We start from the raw sequence: 22,110 nt of genomic DNA, 5'->3' as shown, positions 1-22,110 counted from the left end.
GACAGCTGGAACTGGACTGACTCTAATTTAACAGCACATGGCTGGACAGAGACAGACCAGAGCCCTCCCACGTGAGTGTACAGTGACTGTACTCGCTCTTTAACAGCACGGTGACCCAGCCCAGCACTCCACCTGCCTCACCTTAGTGCAACTTTCAAAGACTTGGAGCCATGATACTTGGAGCTGATGGCCAGCGCGTTCTCCAGGAACCGGAGGGACAGGTCATACTCCATAACCCCGTGGAGCACCAAGCCGATGTTGTTCTGCACAGATCCACCACGCACAAGTAGTCAAGTAGGCATTCATTAAGGCCCAATCAAAACATGCATTTACTGCTTCAGGAATACCAGGACCGCACAGGTATTTGCTGCTTGAAAAGGCTCGAGCAGACAGAAGTCCCCAGTGGAGATCTCCAGTACATAATGTATGACTGGAGACCACTCTCCCTTGGGGACTCAGTCCAAACAAGCCAGACAGAAGAAATATAAGGAGCCTTCCCGTCCTTGGAAATATTCAAGAGCTGCCTGGACATGGTCCTGGGCACCCTGCTCGAGCAGGGGGGTTGGACCAGATGGACCCAGCAGTCCCTTCTGATCTCAGCCATTCTGAGGTTCCGTGAACCCTCTCCATTTTATGTAAGGGAAACAAGGAACAGGCTAAAATAGGCCAAGCATTACAGGTGCTCAAGTCTACGTCTCCAGTGTCCCAGGAGAGAGCTCCAGCAACAGAAGGCTGACCTCCCACCTCCCCAGCTAAACAGTCAAACTCTTTTTTTTTCCCTTTCTTCTAATAGTACTAATGGCTTGTAACCCAGGGATGAAGAAGTGCCTAAATGTACAATTCAAATAGCCTGGGTGTTTTGAAATTCAAGAGGTTTCTTAAGGATTAGACTCAAAGACATTGACTCTAGAAGATTACTTACATCTAAGAGTGCCATTTCTGGGTGATCCTCCCCAAATACCAATAGCATGAGGTAGCGTGCACGGTACAGTAAGTTTAATGCTGTAGAGAGTTGGCTGTTTGCAAAGCAGTACAAAGCAAGGTGCATCTACAACAAAAATAATACAGCATTAACGTTCTTTTATCACTTTGTAAAACAGATTGATCTCTCCTTTCTACTCCTTTCCTCAGTTGCACACAAATATAAGTATTTTCCTTTATAGTTAAAAAGATTTCAACTACCCAGAAAGGTTGCAAGTCTACTGGTTGACTTACAGCTACACTAAGGGATCCACATAAGATACAGCACTGAAAAACAGCCGAACCGTTTAACTGCAGCATCTCTTATGCACCTCAAAAAATATTTCAAAGTCGACCTATATTTACGTGGTATTCTGATTGTGCTCTTCGGGAGGGTTCTTGCCTTTTTTTTTTTTCTCTTAACATAGGCCCAGGGTAAAAGCCAGCAGAATTAATGAAGATATATATAAGCATTCAACAGACACAATCCCAGAAGTCTAAACTGAGTAGGACAAACACTGATCATATGGGATGCTTATAATGCAAACAATTTCATATACACTTTACAAAATCAAAATCATGAAAGTGGAGGATTCTGGTAAGAACAGCACAGAAGAAACTGCAACTGTTTTTTAGATTCAGACATCAATTAAGGCTCTCAGAATAAGCGCATACCCAGGGTGCTGCTTCTCCCCCAGTATCCTGTGTACTTACGTATTCTTGAATTGTGTTGGGATGTTCGATACCCAGGACCCTCTCACTCATTAGCACCGCTTTCTGCTGATTACTTAAGGCCTAAACAGAAGATCCAAAAGCAAGTCACGCAGATGTCATGCACTTGAGCAAGCAAGCACGGGGAAGGAACAGGAAGACAAACAGACCCTGACTGAGACCTTTGCTTACCTCTGAATAATCTCCCATGATATAATTGAGACGAGCTAGCAGCCTCAGGCAGGCACAGATTTCTACATGCATAGCACCATACACATTGTTGAACAAGTTTAAGGCTTCATTGATGAGCTCACAGCCTTCCTTCAAGAAACCTGAAAAAATACATATTCCTCTATGCATATGTATTAAATAACCCCTAATACTACTGGAGAAGCCACGCACGTGGAGCGAGATACGTGTGGCCGGCAACAACAGTAGTGGGCTATGGAGCTATAGGTCACTGCCCTGTGTAAGGGCTGAGACCTAGGAGAAAAGTTGCTGTCCTACATCCATCCTTGCTCACAGCTGGTAACCTTATAGCAGCTGAGTGCTTCAGATGTTCTTGGAGACCATGACTCTCAGCTGAAACAGGGTAGGTGGGGGACATACTGGTGGAGGGCAGCAGGCCATGCCACACATACCCCACTCCTCCTTTTATCAGCAGTAGCCTCAAGAGGCAAAGGCATGCTGGGTCTGTACCTTGCTGAACCTTTGCTTGCCCGCTCTGGAAGAAGTGGAAAGCATCTGAGGCTTTGGGGTTTACGTGCTTCACTACAGGGAAGATGTTGAGAATGTCCTCCTCTGTGAAGGTGGGCTTGTGCCTGTTGTCGAAGTTGTATTCTTTCAGCAGTATCTGGAGGAACAAAAAAAAGACAGGAGGAGGTCACAGTCACCACTTCATGGGTACTTAGCAAGAAGACAGGAGAACGAGTCTCAAATTCTGCATATGGATTCAGTCAAAACATCTCCTGTATCACTACCTGGGGACAGTGCTTTGAAAGGTAACGTAGGTGTGCACCACCACATACTTGTGGCAAGAGTTCCACACTGCAAAGCCACGGTCATGCCAGTACCAGGGGAAGCCCATCCAGCCTAACTTACATGCACCCCCTTACACACCCCTCAGAGGAGGGAGAAGGCACGGCTGCAGGGAGGGAAACACCCTGCTCCTCAAACGAGGACAACCCTGAAGCTCTGCTCTGCTCTTTGGATGGGGAGAGCAAGGTGTGACGGTTTGGTTTGTTAGAGTTCGCGCCAGGAATCGTATTCAGACCAGCTAATCTTCCAAGGGAGATGCACAACCAGTTCACCCTAAAAGGCGACTGGATTTTAAGTCTCTTTTCGCAGGACTGGCCCCTGTATTCCAGCATTAATACCACAAAGACCTTTAGGGGCTTGCACTGTCTGCCTGAAGGGCTGCCCCTGCAAAGCTGTCTGCGCTTCATGCTTCTCAGAACAGAACACGATGGGAGGGGAGAAAATAAATGGATCTTACTTGGACTCCAGTTTTGAGGGAGATTTCACGAAGGAGGGTGATTTTCTGTAGATTATACACCTCAGCTGCTTGGTCAGCATTCTCACTGCAAGAAGCACACACAGAGGCTTGAGCTCCCAGGGAATTTGCTCCTCAAGACCTTCCCCACGCGGCAGTGTACCAAACGTAACTCCCTTGGCACCTAGCTGCTAACTGAGACCAGTGACATTATATTGGATGCCAGTGGTGTATTACAGCTTACAGAGCTGCACGTCACTACTTCTGACTGAAACCCTCTGTCTTCTCTCCACAGCTCACTGCAGGGTCTGGGTGCAGGTCTGTACGTCTTCAGCTCCCGGTAAACACTAAGCTGTCCCTGACACGAAAGGGGCGATCACCGACTTAGCCAGCTAGTCATCATTTCCCTCGTAGGGCCCTGTTTGCTTGCAACTTCAGCTGAACATTTGCTGTTTGCACCTGCCAGCAGCCTTACTGGCCTTCTCCATTTCAAGTCCAGGAGAAGCTGTCCTTGTTTCTTAGGAATATAAGCCGCTTTCAGCTTAAATCATCTTTCATATATACAAATATATTTTGCCTACGCTCTTACCTTCTTGCTTTGTGCCCCCCCCTGCACCGCTAAGGAGAGCTTTCCCCTTCTCCCCTGGTTTCCTAGCTGCCTTTGCCTCATAGGCTTCATCTCACTTCAGATTTCAGCTACGCCTCCCCTTGCTGCTCTTTGGCTGATTTATTTCCATTTTAAGGCCATAGTATTTCCTCAAGAGTAGAAATTTATATCCAAACAGAAAACAAATCAAAAAGGCGGGTCTTATTAGAGAGTAGTAAGAGCTACCGACGTTTGGTGAGAGTTCAGGCGCAAGTCAGGGCAGTTTGCTTTGCTTACCATTCAAGACTAAAATCAAAGTAGTTCTTTGCTTCTGAACAAATATTCTTCCAAAGCTCCTGAGGGGTCATGCTGGCCCAAGCAGTGTTATCAGCATTTCCAAGGTTCCTATTTTTCCTTTTCTTATTCTTTTTCTTGGAGACCAGCTCATCAGCTGGAAGATGGGCAATGGGATTTGGAAAGGAGCTTAGAAAGCAATTGAGGAAGTGGCTGATGGCTGCTGATAAACCCGACAGCTCCACACCCTACAGCGAGACACTGAAATCAGTCATGGAATACACCTGTCATCACAGAGGCACTACTCTGACCCTGAGCCTTGCACAAATCCCGTCCTGCCAGAAACAGGGAAATCTTCCAGGCGAGGTAGAGAAGAGAAGCAAGGAAGAGGCAAATATTTGCAAGGGGAACTAGCACAGACAGAATTACGTAGATATAAAGGTACACACACACGCACAATATACAGTTCTACTTTGGGCTGCTACTTGGGACAGAAAAACTAGAGAGTGTAAAGATTTGTCACTGGAATAAAACCAGGTGCATTGCTATGCTATATATGTACAGGTATAAAGATGTATTACTGCACATTTAATTAAGAAAAGCTTCTTAGAAGGGCAAAAGCAACAGAAAAGGCATTACAAGGAAGACAAGCTGTGATTTCACATTTAAAAGCCTTCAACATAATGAGTGAAAATCTGGGGAAGAACAGCATGAATGATTATTCTCTGGGAAAACTATCTTCAAGTGGGAACTTGTTTTCCCTTGCACGCAGGCCTATGCCTATTTTAGCTCTAATAAGGTTGTACTTCCTGTTGCTAGGAGACACCCATGAACTCTCTAATGAAAGAAACTCAAACAGCTCTCCCTTTGTAAAAAAAATCATTAGAGAGAACACACAAGGCAAGAGGTTAGACTGCAGGTCATACCTGGAGGTACGTCTTGAAGATGTGTTTAGCCGATCGGGTGATCAATTCACTGATGCCAATTTTCTACCCCAAGGAATACAAGAAAGAGACTAAGAGTCAGTCAACAGTAACAATGAAAAACACACTTTTGCTTTGAAGTGGGCTTTTACCAAGATTTGCAGAAGGCACGTTCGCCAGTTCTGACACTACGGCACAGACCTGCTCTGTATTCGACAACGCTCCCAGGGCTGGAGAAGAGCCCTCTGCTCGCCCGTGGGCGAGGTGGCCACCAGCCACCCCACGCTGCAGAGCCGCCAGGCAGCCACATCTCAACACCACATTCCACCTTAATCCAAAGCCTTGTCAGATATTAGAGGCTTAAAAAAATGCATGGCTTAAAAATCCAGCTGTGTGCTACCTGCTATTACACTTGGGAATCCCTGAAGCATTTTTCTATCCCAAAAGGACACTCATACACCCTAACATTATGAAAGCAACTAAGGAACTGGAAGTAAAACTCCCCATCCACCACTGATGAGTACTTCCTCCTCCTCCTCTTATTGAAGCTGTTTATTTTTCACAGAGAAAACTATTAGCCAAGTTGGCATCTACACAGGGCGAATTATGCCAAAGGCAGTTGGAAATGCCAGCCCAAAGTTAAGCCTGATGCTTACAAAAATGTGATCCAGCTGAGCACGGCCAGGGGTCTTTGTGATGAAGTTGATCACTTTGCCTAGATATCGCATGTTGATGCCCCTCTGGTGCATGGCCTCTGCTAAGGTAGCCCCGTCCATCGGGAGCACCGTGTGGTCCAGGCAGTCTTTGACCTGCAGGGTACATGCAAGCTCTGGTTACACAAACATGAAGGGAAGAACTTCCGTTAAAAAAAAAAAAGATTGGACTGGGGAGGGGAAAATGTGCTCACTAACAGGGAAGGCAATTTCCAAAGACGGTATTTAAGTTTAAAACAAGAGACAGCCGCAGAGCACAAGCGAGGGGAAGGCTCGCAGGCAGCCCAAAGCAGTCTGCACAAGCTCCTTGCCACTTTTAGCGCCTTTACTCTCGCATCTCAGTGCTGAGTGAGCACTATACACTCCCAATAAACACTGGGAAACTGAGGCGCAGAGAGATCACCTGCTGTAATAAAACAGCTCAGACACCACCCAGCTCCCTGTGCAGACCCAGCAGAGGTGACAGCCCGGCAGGGCCCGCAGGACTAACAGCATCCTCCCGGCGTCTCAAGCAGCACGAGGAGACCAGTGGAGGCAGGGGCAGCCTTCAGCGCACACCTTCCAGCAGTGTGCCCGAGGCCACACACAAGTGGAGCAGAGCAAGGATGCAGAGGACTCGTGTCTCGGGCAATGAGGACCTCTTTCCCTTTGGCATGGGCTGTTTAACTGAGGTTTGTGGAACTAACAGGCTATCCCTTCTTTAAGGGCCATACAGTCGCTAACTAAAACCATTTCCAGTTAAAAGGCTACATGGAGTCGTACACACTTTGCTGATAAGGGGAAATGGCACTTGCTAAGTTATGTTGCAGTGCTGATAAGAGTCATTTAATTCACGTCATGGAGTAACACCAGTTACTTTCTGATACACTGAGCAAGGAGGACTGCCTACGTACAGCAGCTGGCCTGTAGCCTGCCCTCACATACATGCCTGTGAAGCATTCTGCATTTACAAACTAGTGTATCAAGAACCTTACAAAACAACACTCATCAGGTCCTTTTCTGATTCACTCCCCTTCCCTTTTTATTTAAAGACTGAATAGCTGGCCTTAAAAGCTTATGCTGACCGCAGCACTAGTGGATTTGCAGGGAGGTACAGCTCAGAAGTTTTCCAGCAAGGAAAAGCCCTTCCTAGGTAACACCAACAACTCCTGGGCCTCTTGGAGTGAAGACAAGCAATTCCACCCTCCTACTTCCAATGCCAGCTGTAATATACACATTAGCAGTCACTTTAGACAGTGTCTTAAGAAACACCAGCTGTTCCCTTCTTATCTAGCCAGGCACATGGGTTAGCACTCAAAATGCTCCAGACTTTGAGAAGTTTTTAGAATAGATATGAGCAAGAACAGTTTCCCAGTTCACTCCAAATCATTCGTCACCCATTGAGTCATGATCGAGGTCAGATAATACACTAAGCTGTGTACGATGCCCAGGGCTAGGGAGGATGACTTTTGTGGTCTTTACTGTCACAAACTCTCAGCAATAATGTTAATCACTAATGCCAAAAATTCTTTGTTGGAGTGAAGTGGGAAAACTGTGCTGTGATGCAAGACAGGAAATGGAAAACCCCTCTTGTGTTTGTACTAGTGATACTGGCGCGGTTCGCCGTACTTCACCCCCACTACCGTAACTTGGCTGCCAGCAGGAGAGTGCAGCATTTGCTCGGGAGGTGAAGTTGATGTACCACCATCTCAGTGCTTGCTCGCAGTGGACAGACTTGAGGTAAGCTTTCAGAGAGGACATTACTGCTCGCCCTCAGTTCCTTACCAAGCCTGGGATCTGGCATGAGAGCAAGAATGCAGCAGCGTCCTTCAGTAGCTGCTTCTGATCCTGCACCTCCTCTTTGCTAGACTCAGGAAAACGAACACCTAGGAGGGTAGAAGAGGAAAACACAGAACATTAACTCAAAGGAAAACTAACTCACGTACAGAAGACGTACGGTAAGAACAGGTAACAAGCTACAGACATTCTGCATCGCTGGAAGCAGAAATGCTTCTTCAGAACTCATCTACTTGGCAACATGTTTTGATAGGAAGAGCGTTACCTGCTCCGCCTGGCTCCTGGCTGTGCTGCTCTGTGCCCAATTGTTCTTTTCTAATGCAGCTTTTAAAGGCCCCAATCCTGCTCTTTATCTGGTCCATTCTACCTACCAACAAGTACTGCGTACAATTCCAGTGCAAAAAGAGAACTGGCTAGACCAGGGCGGCGCATCTCAGAAGATGGGCCAGCATATACTGAGGGTACTAGAAGCTCAGAGGCTTTTGCTTTGGCGCTCCAAAATTAAAACAAAGTTTTAAGTGCTAGCTGCACAGTCAGTGCCAAAACACTGATCTTTACCAGCCTCAAAAGATGTTTGTGCATTTCAAAACACATGCTCCTTTTGACACATTTATTCCAAGATGAATTCAACTACATGACCATTCCCCTGCAATTTACATGCACACAGCCTCTCCGTTCACCCCCATAAACACACAGTTTTACTGTATTTCCAAATAAAGCACGCTGATTCCAGGCACTGAAAAATGCATCCGATGCCTGCAACCCATGTATGCATTTCAAAGGGTACTGTGACCCGCCGACCACATGTTGCTAAAACAGCCCCTGCCCTTCACTGTGGATCCAACATCACTGATTCAACTGCAACTGTTGGTTTTTTGTGTCAACTACTACATTAGGATCAAATTTACTGCCCTCCCCCCAGCCTCTTTTCATGTGGTCTAGCAGCTGGAATGATGGAGAATCACAAGATTCTTGGCAACACTCTGCAGACTCCCCCAAGTGCAGCAGTGGGAGACAGCTTACTGCCTGCCTTTCATAGTTAGAGCATTACAATCAATTTAATTTTATTCTTCTCTGTATCTTTGTGCTGCATGGAGAACCCTACATTATGCCAACTAGCCAAAAGCCAGTGGTTTTAGAACATACTTTTGTCTGTATCAGGCTGCACATAGCAATCCTCTGAAGAAAGACCAGAACAAACTCTGTGCACATACCTGGTGAGAAAATATCTGGGTTAAACCGAATGTCAAATGATGTGTCACTAATGGAGCCTACAGCCTTGCAAGCATTTCGAATCACTTCTCTGCTTTTCGGATCCACTGGAGCAGGAAGAAAAATAGAACAGAAGTGAATGTGGATTTCAGAAAATGACAAGCCTAGCTATTAAAGAGAAAAGTTTTGTTACTAAAAGCAGTAATGATGGCACATTCTGCAGGAATCCATTATAAAAACAGACAAACATAAGATATGTGGAAAGAACAGTTGCAGAAGTGCAAAATCTGAGCAAAAGCACCTAAGATGACCTAGAAAACAGACCCTCTCCCCAACCATAGATACTCAGAAATTCAAGTCTGAGATTTCTGAAGGTGTTTGAGCATTGCACACTTCCCTGCTATGACACAGCCCATTCCTCTCTGCCTGCACTAAGGCTCTTAGAGCTCAGCCCTGGCTGCTGACCATGCAGACCAGCTTGCTGGCCAGGCTTCTTCCTGCGTCAGAGCTGATGGGCTTGCCCCATTTCAGAGACACACAGTCCACCTACCCAACCTGCCCCCAGGCAGCCAGGGTGATTAATGTATTAGTGCACGAACAGCTCTATCAAAAGAGCTAAAACATCATTGACAACAGACGCCAGTACTTGTCCTGTTTAACAATGAATAATCACCCTGAGCACCCCCAGTTTGGCAGCGCTCCGACCAGAGACACAGCCCACCAGTACGGCAGCAGGCCTGGGCTGCTTCTGGTGCAGAGGATTAAATACCTGTTCCATCATCAGATGCAATGGTCTCAGCAAGCTCTTTAACCTGATCAAGTCCAGTCACGTTGTCGTCTATTTTACCATCATCTGACTCAGACTTCTCACTTTCTGCTGTACCATTCTCCGGAGAGGCACCATTTTCCAATGCACCTGAGCTCTCCTGCTTGTTGGCTTTCTGCTGCATCAGCTGCAGTGCAGCCAGCTTCATGAATAAGAGATACCTACAGTGAAGGAAGAGAGAAATTCAGCACAGCAGGAGAATCCACCAGGAGTGTCACTCCTCTACAAGGAAAAAACCTCAGTTTTGTATCTCAGGTAATGTATCCAGTTTTCCAGTGCAAAGGCATAATGTACGCCCCTCTACCAATGAGCTTTCTGGAATTGAAGGAGTTTACATTATTCTAATATTTGTCATTAGCATAACAGAAGGGACGAAAAAGGTGGGTTTTTGTTACCCATCACAATGGGAAACTCAGCTCCTTGCAGTGGTTACAAGTAGCTTTCCACACGCAGCACCAGCAGACAGCTCAGGGAGATTCTTGCTGCTGGTTTTTGTTTGTCTCTAGTTGCGTTCACCAGGCTGTAATTCTGCCAGGAGACCTGAGCACGGGGAGGCCCAACCTCTGCTAGCCATGGAGCAGCAGCAGCACCCTACGGCCACAGTCCTGCACACTGCTGGTCTGGAAGCTCTCCCAGGGAGCAGCCGAGGCGCCTGCAGGCACGCAGCAGGACTGGGCAGGGCGCTGGCTGCAGAACTGGTTGCTCAGCGGGCAGGGCCCCGCTGCCAGCGACTGAGGGCTCCTCTCTGCAAGCAGAGCAGACTCTGACCAGCGGTGGAAGCAGAGTGCCCTGCAGCCCTTCACACGGAAGCGGGAGCGTTAACACCACCAGCCCCACATGACTCTGCCTGCCTGCTCCCGGAGCTCCCGCTTCCTCGCCTGCACTGAGCCAGCCCAGCACCAACACACCCCACCACAGAAGTGCCTACAGCAGTTCCCACAGGAAGGTTTTTTTTCCAATGTCTGGGAGGGGGGGAAAAAAGTAGCATTCAGGATGCCTGGAGAGCCTTAAAGATAAGCATAAATCCTTCCCATTCCCTAGATGGCAGGTGAACATGATATCTGCAGGGAAAGGACAGGAAACAACAAAGAGAGACCTGGAGACTGCAGAAGGCACCTCTCCCCCGGCTCCCTGTAACCCTGTTAGAATTCCTATTTTCATCTCTCATTAAATAAGCTTCTATCATTGCATCTGCAGGGCCAAACGGTGGGGAAGCCAGCTGCCCACCCCTGGGAGCTGTGAGGTGACACAGCGTGGTCCTGACTTGGCCATTACCAGTTGTGAGTGGAGGAAGGGGGGAGCTCAGCTCACCTGTGCTCTACAAAGGCATCAACAAGCTCTTGCCGGAGACAGCAAAGCTTGTGTCTGTGCTGCTTGGGAAACCCCATTTTCTTACATTCCTCTGGCATCTCCTCCCCTTCAACAGGCAGGAAGTTTAGATCTGGAGGGAAAGTGCGGAGCAGGTCCAGGATGTAGTGACGCCCATCATTGCCAATAATGCCTTTGCACTCCACTGAGGAGCACAGCTCCACCTCCTCATTCTTGTCATTCAGGACTTTGTGCTTCTGGATCTTAAGCGGCCTGCTGGTCTTCTCCAGCAGCTCCAGATACTTGGGATGCGAGACAACCGTCTTGCCAAAGTCTATTGACCCATAGATGACACTCTGTTCCTGCTCCCGTTCCAAGATCCCAGGAATAATAGACTGAGCTGTCACCCTGTAACCTCTGTAATCCACCACTACAGTCCCCAGCGTGTACAGCCCTTCTACATCCACAGCATTATAGGTCCGCACACCATTGAGATCGTTGGTAGGTGCCACGTAAGCAGCAACGTCCCCGCCAAAGTCCTTGTAGTGGTCACGGACGTCAAAGCCCAGACTGAAGAAAATGTTGTTCCAGATGAACATCTGCATCTTGGTCTCTTCACTGGGGTTGATGGCCATGACATTGCCATCAATGACAGCCATGGCACCTCTTGTTGCTGCTGCAGTGAAGTCGCTGTGAACCTGGAGACAGTCGGAGAGAAAATTAGGTAAGGAAGGGATCACCCCCTCCCAGCACCTCGTTCTCAAAACTCTCTGCAAATTTCTCCTTCACTCCTCACCTCCTGATGGCCTCCAGCAGGCAGGCAGGTCAGCTGGCTTTTGCTTTTGTGAGCCTGGCCAGTGGCTTGGATACAAGCTCCAGGAGCCAAAGCATTAGGGATCACCATGGCTCAGACTCATTAGCTCTCTGCAGAGGAGGTTTAGGTTAAAGCGCATCCACCCCTCCCACCCACTTGAAAGAAGGCTGATCAAACAGAACAGCAGAGGACTGGGAGACACAAGGTCAAGGAGCACAATTCTTCCCTGCGAGGCTGGGAGCAGAAGGCAGACATTGGTCAAGCACTGGAACAGGCTCCCCAGGGAAGTGGTGGAGGGCCCATCCCTGGAGTTATTTAAGAGATGCTTGGATGTGGCGCTAAGACACGTGGTTTAGTGATGGGACTTGGTAGGTCAGGTTGATGGCTGGACTTGACCTTGGAGGTCTTTTCCAACCTAGATGATTCTATGACATGCGAGAGAAGACAAGACCCCTTAGCTCACAAACAGGGACCCTCAGCTCGCAGTTTCTAAAAGGCAGGCCCAGGTGAAATGTCTAGATGTGACACGGGCGGCAGAGAAGGGTGTGTGTAAGTAGCTGCCTGCAGATCCCAAAGTTACCTTGAAAATGGCTCGTTCTCTCAGCAGCCTCTCAGGCAGGTTCTTGCGTGGTAGCTCTCGTGTGGTCTGCAGCTCCTCGTTCCAGTCTCTGGTCTGAAAGAGTCAAAAACTTATGGGAAGCACTACACTGTGTAGGCAGGGGCTGGCAACCCAGCGTTTCTGATTTACAAGGCATTTTGTGAGAGAAGGGAAGAACTCAAGGCTGTCATGACATCCAGAGGAAGTGAGTTAGCAGCAGGATCACTCCTTACGAGCTGACTTTACAGATCTATCCCAAACGGCTGTTGAATTAGTCCAGCTTACACAATGCAGTTAATCTGAAATGCCAGATTGCTAGCTCCAGAGTAACTCAGTGCAGATCTGGTTAACCAGCACACTGTGACGTTGTCACTCTGCAGGCAGCCCTTCCACGCACGGCCTGGAACATTTTAGGTTATGAGGCTGTGACTGAAACCCTTAGAATAGTCTGTTGAGATGTTCCAGGCCTAGGCAGCAAGAAGGAACACTGTGCTGTCTGTGCAGTGCAGCAGAGCTAGTCAGAGTACGGACATAGGAGTTATAAATACTTGAGCAGAAATTGCTCCTCTCAGACCCTTAGGTACTCAGGGAAGCTGCAGCCTCAGCAGCTCAGCCCTCTGTAGTTAAAGAGGCTGTAGGAAACAAGGACTAATGCAAGCGTACCTCGATGAGCAAAACCCCTCCACAAATACCAAAGGTCTACTTGTCAGTAAAGTCAGCTGGTTCCCAGCGCGACGGGTGGCAACCTATTGCCAGGGTTCCCACCCAAAGCGAGAGTGCTACCTGTCCGGGGATGTGCTCTTCGTAGCCCAGTCTAGAGGTGTAAGCGTCTTCTGCCCGCACACAGTCCATGGCGTGTTCTGCTTGTGGAGCTGTCCAGCTGTACACTTGGAAAGGAGTTGCTATCCTTTCAAACGGATGTCTCTGAACCCTGATTTGGGAGTGAAAACAATTAGATATTTTCCGAAGGAAGATTTGTAAAAGAGGTTTCCCTCTGCTGCAACACCAGCTTCTAACAAAGCACAGAACAAGACCAGGTCTCACAGGCAGCGCAGCGGGCTTTCGTTCACCAAGTCTGACAGCCCTTACTGACCGACCGGATTGGCAGCGCCTCCCAGCAGCAGTCCAGGGAACGCACTGGGCTCTCCTCATTCCTGTTTCCTCAGCTGCACCTCCAGAAATCCCCACCGTGTTCTCCACTCACCACAAACCAGGAGCAGAGGCAGGGAATCGCCACTCCCAGCCAGCCACCTCTGTTACTGGCTCTCAGCTTTCATTGCGGTCCCTAAGCATTGTATTGTAAAACAGGCCCGTAGCACACATCCACTAACGAAGTGAAAAAGCAAGCTTCACCTAATGGCCTTTGGTGTAATCTGTCTGCTCTCAGCAGGTGCCGGAGTCTCATCTGTATTTACTTCTGGCCCAACAAGCAATACAATATAATCATTTTTAAACGGCCAGATAGTCACACTGGTGGCTGGGAGGCCACTGCTAATTTCCAGCCCTTGTATAGTGTCACTTTCATCTTCCTAATGAGAACAGAAGCAGCACTTTTGAAAGCCACACAATGTGCCTGTCAATTTGCATCCTGCTGAGCTAAGGCAGTTCATTAAGTGGACTCTAAAGAATGACAGGCTTTTGCACAGGATCCACTGTCCTGGAGTAGAATAAATGGTCCCTCTGGCAAGGGCAGGAAAATAAAACAATCTATTATTGTTCCTTATTATTACTGTTAGAGGAACTAGAGGAAAACAAGCATGCATGAACATGTTTAAGATAATTATTCCTTCTCCACTGTAAGCCTGTGCAAAGCCCTCACGCGTTACTTTTCCAGATATTTTATGCTTCAGCTTTTATTTGTGTTCAGGGAGAAGCACCTACTGACCAGGTCATCAGTCATACCCTGCTGCAGCCCATGGCCCGCTTCACATCAGCTCCTTGCTGCCTGGCTAGCCAGGACGTCATCCAGTCCCCCACAAGGCACGCAGCCAACGCACTGACTCGGTGAGCAGACCCACCGCAGGAGCTGGTCAGCGCACCAGGATTTGCCCTTGCACGAAGGCTGTGAGTGAGCAGACGAAGCTCACTTACACACACCACAACAACAAGCAGCTCTTACTGCTCAAGATGACTTATACAGGAATTTTCCAGCAGCAGTTAGTGCGCTACAGGCCCACACACTTTCATAACTTCTGCACAGAAGGCCTACTAGCATGGACCGAGTCCCATCAGCTCAGGCAGCTCCCCGTTTCCAGCAGGGGAAAGCCAGTGAGATCAGGGCGCTGCCACGAGGCCCCGTCAGGCACTGGGCAGTCCCTTGCCGCACAGACTCGTGTTCCACCAAGCACCCCCCGACCACCCACCCACCACGTGCACACACGGAGGAAGAGGGCGTCACAATCCCTGCTGTACGAGCGCGGCACCCAGCTCCACAGAACCAGCCAGGTACCAGGGCCTCACCAAGCAGCTTAACATCACGCTACCCAAGGGGATAGAGAGGAAAACGTTTGCTACCGTTTCTTCTGCAGAGCGGAGAAGTTTTTTTTGAAGGTAGGGCTGATCTGGTTAAGTAGTTCCACCAAGGAATGACTGAGAAAGCTGGGGTTTGCAGGTTTGGGATTGAAGTTGTATGCAGTAGACCTGCAAGAGGAAAGAAACGAGCTGTTGTCATAGCTGAGACTTGCCACCCCCCAGGAACTTGCTATACGAGTGAGAGCCTTCCCAAATAAGCACTGCATTAAAGGCCTGCGTAACACGTTGCTGTCTGTAAAACGGAGACCAAGTGGCACGCAGGCAGAAGGACTGCAGGCCCCCCTCCTGCCCGGCTCTCACCAGTGGAGATGCAATCAGGAATTCAGTACCTGGACCCGAATGCAGTGGGCAGCAAATTTCATTCGGACCTTTCTTCAGCCACCACTAGGTTTAAGAGAGGCTCATATTTTTACAGGAAGGAAGGACTGATTTCACAAAAGAGCTTCCCAAACGCATCACAAGGGCCTCTGCTTAACAGAGAACCCAACTGGAATGGCACCAACAACACCAGGCAGCCAGAACCCTCTTAGGATACCGAATCTCCCTGCCGGAGGGCTGAGCACTGACCTGCCAGGGCCACAAGCACAGGCTCCCCTCCCCAGCTCACATTTTGCCAAGCCCAAGCAGGCCACTTGTTCCATGTTCTTCGTGCCACTTGCTCTCCATGGACCCATACTTAGATGTGCATCTCTTGACTTGTTATTTTTGACACACTTTATTTACTTATTAACAGACCTGGGAGAAAACCATAGAATAGAAACTGCCTTCTACAAGCCAGCTCAACACACAGCACTTTCCTACATTCTGCCCCATTATGAAAGGAAAGTGCTTTATCTTCATCTTCTTCTCAAATACAGCCACTGTTACGCTCCCAGGCACTGTACGGTCAGCTTTAACAGTCTCTCATAGACACTACAAAAAAAATTGCTAGTCAAATCCGTGCCGAGGTTACAAGGTGCTGGCGGACTGTTCTTCTCCTTGAGGGCAAAATGAGCTAGTTACAATGGTCGGGAAGGAATTCCCTCCCGACTTAAAATACTTTAACTAGTTGATGACATTATGGGATGTTTCAACTTTCCCTAAAGCATCAGGCATTTATCCACTGTGGAAAAATGGTACCGGGCATAACTAAAGAGCCCAATCCAGTATAACAACTCCTACAAACCCCATGTGAGCAGTGAATTCAAATAGGCCATTTTCCACAGGGAAGAAAAAAGAAAAAAAAGCAGCAGCATGTTTCTTTGCAGGTTCTTTTCCAGTTTGGTATTGCAAGCTCCCTCTTGCAGGGCCTGACAAGAGAAATCCTAGTTACTCACTGATTCAAGTAAAATCCTCTAGTGGATGCAGTGATACTGACGTGTCGATCCTCCACTGTGATCACGTATAAATACATGAGGTCCCCATGCATTTTCCTGTTGCCAGGTGGAGGGTTCCAGCCACTCATCGTCAATACCTTTAGGCACTGCAAAGGCTACAGAACACAACAGAAACATTTCCTGTCAGTAGAAATTAATACCCCTGTGTTACAGAGACATCTGATATACAAGCCAAAGTCCTTTTACCTGCTGCCCCTCTTGGTTCCAGAAACAGAGCTTACAAAAGAATTGGTCTCAAGAGCATAGCCTTCCCCAGGCTACTTGCAGTCCACTACTACGCTTCTGAGTTTGCTGCCTTTCACAAATAAGACAGGTAAAAACAGACATCCTGGGCCTTTGGGCTGCACAACACATGGATTTCTTGCTGTACTGGTTTTCAAATGGCAGCTTCTAAAACTGGAATCCAAGTGCAAGGGCATGGGAAACCTAAGCGTAATTCACAGCGATCTGCAGATCCTGCCTCCACGACTCTACAGAGAAACGCAGCCCTCCCTTCCCTGCCACCCCTCCCCAACACGGCCGGCCACTTTGTGCTCTGCGGATGTCCAGACCGTGTCCAGTGCTTTGCACACAAGCTCCTGGACTTTATTCTCTTGGCTAAGCAGTGCTATTCCAGCACTCATTAAGCATCAAGCAGAGCAAATCCCAAAGTCCACCTTCAGTGCAGCTCCCAATTCCTGAACACCACTTTGCTGCGAGGTACGTGTTGATAGCCATTTCGAGCACACAGGAGAACTCTACCTTCCAGTCTCTGTTCTGGGGCTGAAGGGCACACAGGGGTCTCTCTTTGCTACCTGGCAGGATATGTTCAGGAGGGGTGCAGTCAATTTGTTCCATTTCGGTACCTTTTTTCTTCCGTTTTCCACTGTCTGGAGCAGAGACACACAGAAAGTCAGTGCTGCAAGACAACACTTCATCCTCCAGTAATTATTCAAGCAGGAGTAAAGAAGTGCTCAGAGAGTTTCTCTGCACTCCCGAATGAGGCGGGACAGCTGATCGTCACAACGTGTTTTAATGAAGCAAGGAGTCAGAGGAATAAAAACTGACCGCACTAGGGAAGCCTTTTTGCCCCTTACCTCCCAGGTCTCCTTCAGTGAAGACGCTCAGGAATGACAGTGAGTTACAGTCCACGCCATTGAAAGCATCTGATGGGTCAAGACTCTTCAGAAGGTCCCGTATGTGACGCACATGTATCCTGGCTTCTCGCACTGTGTACGGCTCTGATAAACAGAAAGGGAGGAAATAAACTGGAATTACACAGTTGCTTACTACTGTAGCAGACAAGTCTCAAAAAGGAACAACAGGGAAGCGCTGCCAGGTAGCCAAAACCACTCCCTGCTTGTTCCCTCCCGAAGTCTGAAGGAACTTGCCTTCCACCACCTTTAGCAGAGAGCCCTCCTGCAGTCCCTCAATAGTTTTCAGCTCAGCGAAGTTATCGAGGACGTTGCCATCAAGCTGCAGAGAGAAGCAAGTCCGGTGGCAGGTATCTTCTCGGTCCATCAAGACTTGGTGGATCTCTTGCACCATCTCTTGAGGAGAGACCTTAAGAAGGCAACAACGCAGGCAGTTATTGTCAGCCAGCTGTCGGAAGGCTGCTTCCGTCCCTGCCGGAGGACGCAGACCCCTGTGGCAGGGCGAGCCGCCCCAGCTCCAACCCCCAGGCTGGGCACCCAGAGGCGTCGCAGCCTGGCGCTGCGCTGAGCACAGGGCAGGGCTGGAGCGCAGCCAAGGAACCGAACGCGGGGGGAACCCAGGGGCTCGTCCCTCAGCCATCCCCACCGCGTGTTTGTGGCGAGGCTCTGAACGACACAAGCGGAGGACAGACCGCTTCCTCCGCTCGGTCTGCCCCCGGGCACGCGGCTCCTGACACACAGGAACCGCCCCGGCTCACGCGCCAGGGCTGCGCTCCTGCCGCCTGCTCTGGCTCCAGCACCACCGACGCTGCTCTCGAGCTATGAGGACTCAGGGCAGTTTACATAAGCTGCTGTAAACAGCATGGGCTGCTATTATTAGCTTATTAAAACTAACAGCCGAAGAGATTTAGAGAAAGAAAGAAGCTGGGCTGAAACACAGCTAGTTCCACAGGGAACGTCACTTCACTGCACTCTCTGCTGGTCTTGGGGAGCTTCCCCCCGGGTTTAGGCTCAAAATGCCTCCCCCCGGAATGAAAAATGCTTCGTCCAAGTGGTTTTCAGTGCAGTATCGAGCTAAATCAGAGTATCGGCCAGGCATGTCAAAGCCTGTCCTCATCTGGCAGCACGTGTTGCTGCCCACGTGATGCCGTGCGGCATCCAGCAGAGCTCTCGGGGAGGGGAAGGGGAGGCTGCATCGCTCCGTGAGCCCCAGGCAGGTGCCCGAGCTCCCCGAGCAGCGCGAGCGCATGTCGCTGTGCCAAACCCAGCGCAGCCAGGAGGTGCATCGTGCCAAAACCTCTGAGAGGCGAGAGGTTTCCCCTTCCGGAGTCAGGCCCAGAAGTCATGTTTACACCTCCCTCCTTCAGAACAGCCCAGCAGTGGGAACGCCACTTCCCCTGTGCTCGGATCCGAGCCCCGTGGAGAACGACGAGGGGCAGCTCCCCCTTGCCGAGCTGCCCCTGCCCCCGTCGCCTCCCGTGCCCCCCCCAGCTGGCCGAAGGGAGGCCGGTACCTGCAGCGAGAAGGGCTCTATCCCCGGCGCGCAGATCTTGACGGTGAATCCCGTGTCCTGTATGACAATGACCTCCTGGTCGTTCCCATCTTCCCCCGCGTCGGGCTCCTCGTGGCCGTTCTGCCTGGCGTCCTTCTCGCCCCTGAGGCTCTCGTGCGGCGCACTGCCGTTCATGAGTGCCGTGCCAGACGGGTGCTCTGCGGGGAGAGGGGGGTTTAGAGCACGCGGGGGAGACCGGTTCCAATGACACCGCCGTGCTCCGGCCACGCAAACGTTTCATCCTGCAAGTGGTGTTTACTAGAGGTAGGTGTGCCGGGCCCTGCCCTCCTGCCCCTCAGCGCAATTAGCGCGCTCTCGCTCCCTGCAGGGTTTGCATCTTCCACAAACCCCGTGCGGAGGGGCGGGAAGGAAAGCAGGAAGGATGGGTCAGTGTACAACGCGTTCGGCTTAGTCTTAAGAAGCCTCTTAATTAAAAGAAGCGGGGGTGTGGCGCCCTGCAGCCCGCAGGCAGCTGTAACCCCTGCACCAACACGTCGCGCAGCTCCCAGCGCTCCTCCTGGCGCGCTGCTCGGCGGGGGGGGGCTGCCGGGCTGCTCCCCAGCACCAGGCGCTCCCACCCCCCGCGCCCAGCCGCCCTGTGCCCCCAGAACGCCTCACAGCGGCCCCGGGGCACCAGCGAGGCTCTGCCTCAGCACTTGTAGTCGAGGCAGGTGACGACATCCCCAGCACGCGTTTAGACGGATGCACCCCCGGGATGGGGAGCACCCCACACCTCCCTGGCGATGGGGAGCACCCCACACCTCCCTGCCCACTCCCACGAGGGTTTGCTCTCTTTGTCAGCCAGGTGGAGAGCAGCAGGGAGCGGATACGGTCTAGGAAGCCGCAGGTCTCCTGGCACAGCCCGGACCCACCGAGCTGGGCAGGGACCAGCACGTCGCTGCGCCGAGGCGCGGGCAGGGCGAGCTCCAGCTGGTGCCGTGGGAGGGCTGCCCGCTATGGCCCGGGGAGCAGGGCCCCTCCGACCCGCGCAGGTCTCAGCACAGCCACCGCCGAGCACAGCCATGGGAACGGCCTCGAGAGGCTCCTGGGGTCAGCGCTGCCCGGAGCCGGGGGAGCACCCGAGGCTGCGGGGCGCGCCGCGCCACCCTCCTGCCAGCTCTGACAGCCAGCGCTGCCCCAAGTCTGGGAACAAGAAGCTAAACCTGAACCAAAGGAAGAGCGGTCGTCTGGCAGGTAAACGCTCTGCTTTAACACCAGCGATGCTTTTTCAGTTGGGTTTTACAGATCAGACACATTTTGATGAAAACAGCATGTTTTGTTTCAACCCCAACTCGCAGCAGCCAGGTGAGCGTGCCCGCAGCACGCGGCAACGCTCGGTGCCCCAGGGCCGTGCTGCGGGCAGCGAGCACCGAGCTGTAACGCCGTGTTCTCATCCCTGCTCCCAAGCACACACAAGATTAAAGTGTCAGGAGAACGGGCTAAGCCCAGGAGAGGAGGAGGTGGCCCGGGCACTGCTTCATGGGGAGGAACAAACGTGCGCTCGCCTGAGCTGCATTCAGCCCGGTGCAAAGGCTGAGCAGGAGGATTACATTTCATCCTTGCACCTGCACGGCGAGTACGTGCCAAGGTGACAGGCACTATTTCAGTCACGCTTCCTATTTATAGGGAGCCTACAGATGTGGTGGGCACCTCGTGAGCCAGGCAGACAGCCCCGGCACGAACCGGGATTTGCATCTGCGTCTGAATATTGCTGACTGCACACAACGGGACGGGGTCAGTATGACGGACCGTGGGGAGTTTTTGTTAATAACTAATTAGTGGTCACATAAATCTTCTAAACCAAAGTCAGTCACTAGCTTCCTGATGACAGATGTTGCAGCAAAGCAGCCTGGCACAGAGGGTGGGAGAAGTGACAGTACCAAGGGAATGTGTTTCTGCCTGTGAGCTCCGGTTCCATTCACGGGCACAGGTCCTGCCCTTCCCTCCCCACAGGCACTTCCAGGCGCCGAGAGCCCCACACGGCCTCCTTGCTGCGAGGCCTGAACGCCTCCGGCGGCACGGCAGAGGCACAAACAGCAAACGAGGCACCGAAACAGCAGCCGGGCAGCCCCACGTCAGCGTCACTGCAGCACCCCCGGCAAGCCACCAGCTACGCCGAGAGCCAGCGACTGAGACCCAGCTCGGCCGCCACACAGGGACTGAGCGACACCGCAGTGCCACAGAGGCCAGGTTTGACCTTGAGACCCAAGCAGCAGCAAGCCCAGCTGCTTGTGCCCAGGAAGCCGGGGAAGGGACAACAGCCGGCCCAGCTGGGCCCCAGCCCCCTTCCTCACCCTCATCCTGCTGCGAGTGAAAACAGAACCTGTGTCCCCTCCCTCCTTCCTCCCCCCCCATCCCACGACCGTACGCAGCCACCCCGACACCGCCACGGGTGTGGAGGGGCTCCAGCTACACGAAGCCCAGCAGAGCGCCACTCCAGCGAGCACCTAGAGGCGGGAGCTTCCTCTTCTTCCTCCTCTTCTGGGGCTGCCTGCAGGGCAGCACGAGCTCCACGGGGCCGGGGCCCCCGCTCAGCCCGCCGCCGGGGCCTGCGGCGCGGTCACTCTGCGCAGCGCCAGCGCTCGCGTCCCTGCTCCCGGACGCCTTCTCCCCGCAGAGCCCGGGCGGTGTGACCGTCTGCCGGACGCGGGGGCTTCTCCCCCCGCCTGCTGGCTCCGCGCAGCGGCCGGGGCCAGGCCGCGGGCCGGGGGGAAGCACAGCACGGGCCGCGCCGGGCCCCGCGGCCGAGCCGCCGTCCTCAGGTTTCACGTGGCTCTGGCAGGCCTCAAGCGGCGCGGCGCGATCTAACGGCCCCGCCGGCCCTTCCTCAAGGTCGGCTGGAAGGACGGCTGCGGCACGCGACGCCCCTGGCCGCCGGGGCGGGCCGGCAGCACCACCGCCAGCTTCCCAGCAGCTGTTATCGCAGGCCGTCACTGCTGCTTCTTCGCCCTTGGCCTCGGGCGAGTCCTGGATGCGTTCGGCACGTTTCTGCAGGCTTCCCACCGCCGCCGCGCTGGGGATGACGTCGGGGTACGGCACGGCGCCCCGGGAAGCTTCCGGCACGTCGGGGGAGCCGGCGCGGCTCGTGGGAGGCTTTGGTAAGAGCGGCGACCGCTCATCGGGCGAGCTAAAGCTGCGTGTCTGGAAGATGAGGTCGGTGACATGCCTGCAGCAGTTCACAAAAACGCTGTTCCCCATGATTATAAGCAGCCTGGCTCACACAACACTGGATCGTAAAAGTTAGTTTTGTCTGCAAATGCCTTTTTGCACACATATATTTAAGTCCCCACAAGGCGAATTCTTG

The 22,110-nt window shown here is 51.7% G+C and overlaps 1 protein-coding gene across 3 annotated transcripts in view; it reads right to left on the bottom strand.

The window, feature by feature from the left end:
- CLUH (clustered mitochondria homolog) overlaps positions 1-22,110 on the bottom strand; it is a 35,637-nt gene that overhangs the window by 6,691 nt on the left and 6,836 nt on the right. For 2 of the 3 annotated variants that reach the window (XM_080562727.1, XM_080562728.1), the window contains 21 exons: positions 18,768-18,964; positions 17,492-17,663; positions 17,198-17,341; positions 16,863-16,990; positions 16,062-16,216; positions 14,728-14,853; positions 12,997-13,144; positions 12,196-12,288; positions 10,805-11,499; positions 9,437-9,654; positions 8,670-8,774; positions 7,444-7,544; positions 5,623-5,775; positions 4,970-5,032; positions 4,047-4,291; positions 3,167-3,251; positions 2,371-2,524; positions 1,864-2,003; positions 1,675-1,755; positions 923-1,048; positions 142-263 (listed from right to left, as the gene is read on the bottom strand). In XM_080562727.1, the coding sequence (XP_080418853.1) occupies positions 142-263; positions 923-1,048; positions 1,675-1,755; positions 1,864-2,003; positions 2,371-2,524; positions 3,167-3,251; positions 4,047-4,291; positions 4,970-5,032; positions 5,623-5,775; positions 7,444-7,544; positions 8,670-8,774; positions 9,437-9,654; positions 10,805-11,499; positions 12,196-12,288; positions 12,997-13,144; positions 14,728-14,853; positions 16,062-16,216; positions 16,863-16,990; positions 17,198-17,341; positions 17,492-17,663; positions 18,768-18,964 (3,451 nt within the window). Of the gene's footprint in view, positions 1-141; positions 264-922; positions 1,049-1,674; positions 1,756-1,863; positions 2,004-2,370; positions 2,525-3,166; positions 3,252-4,046; positions 4,292-4,969; positions 5,033-5,622; positions 5,776-7,443; positions 7,545-8,669; positions 8,775-9,436; positions 9,655-10,804; positions 11,500-12,195; positions 12,289-12,996; positions 13,145-14,727; positions 14,854-16,061; positions 16,217-16,862; positions 16,991-17,197; positions 17,342-17,491; positions 17,664-18,767; positions 18,965-21,253; positions 22,107-22,110 lie in introns of those variants that run through there. The other variant, XM_080562726.1, reaches the window with a different exon arrangement.

This window comes from Anser brachyrhynchus (assembly GCF_964034855.1).
Source record: "Anser brachyrhynchus genome assembly, chromosome: 20".
Classification (NCBI taxonomy): domain Eukaryota; kingdom Metazoa; phylum Chordata; class Aves; order Anseriformes; family Anatidae; genus Anser; species Anser brachyrhynchus.
The sequence above is the reverse complement of the archived record's forward strand: the minus strand, read 5'-3'. Positions and strand labels throughout refer to the sequence as shown.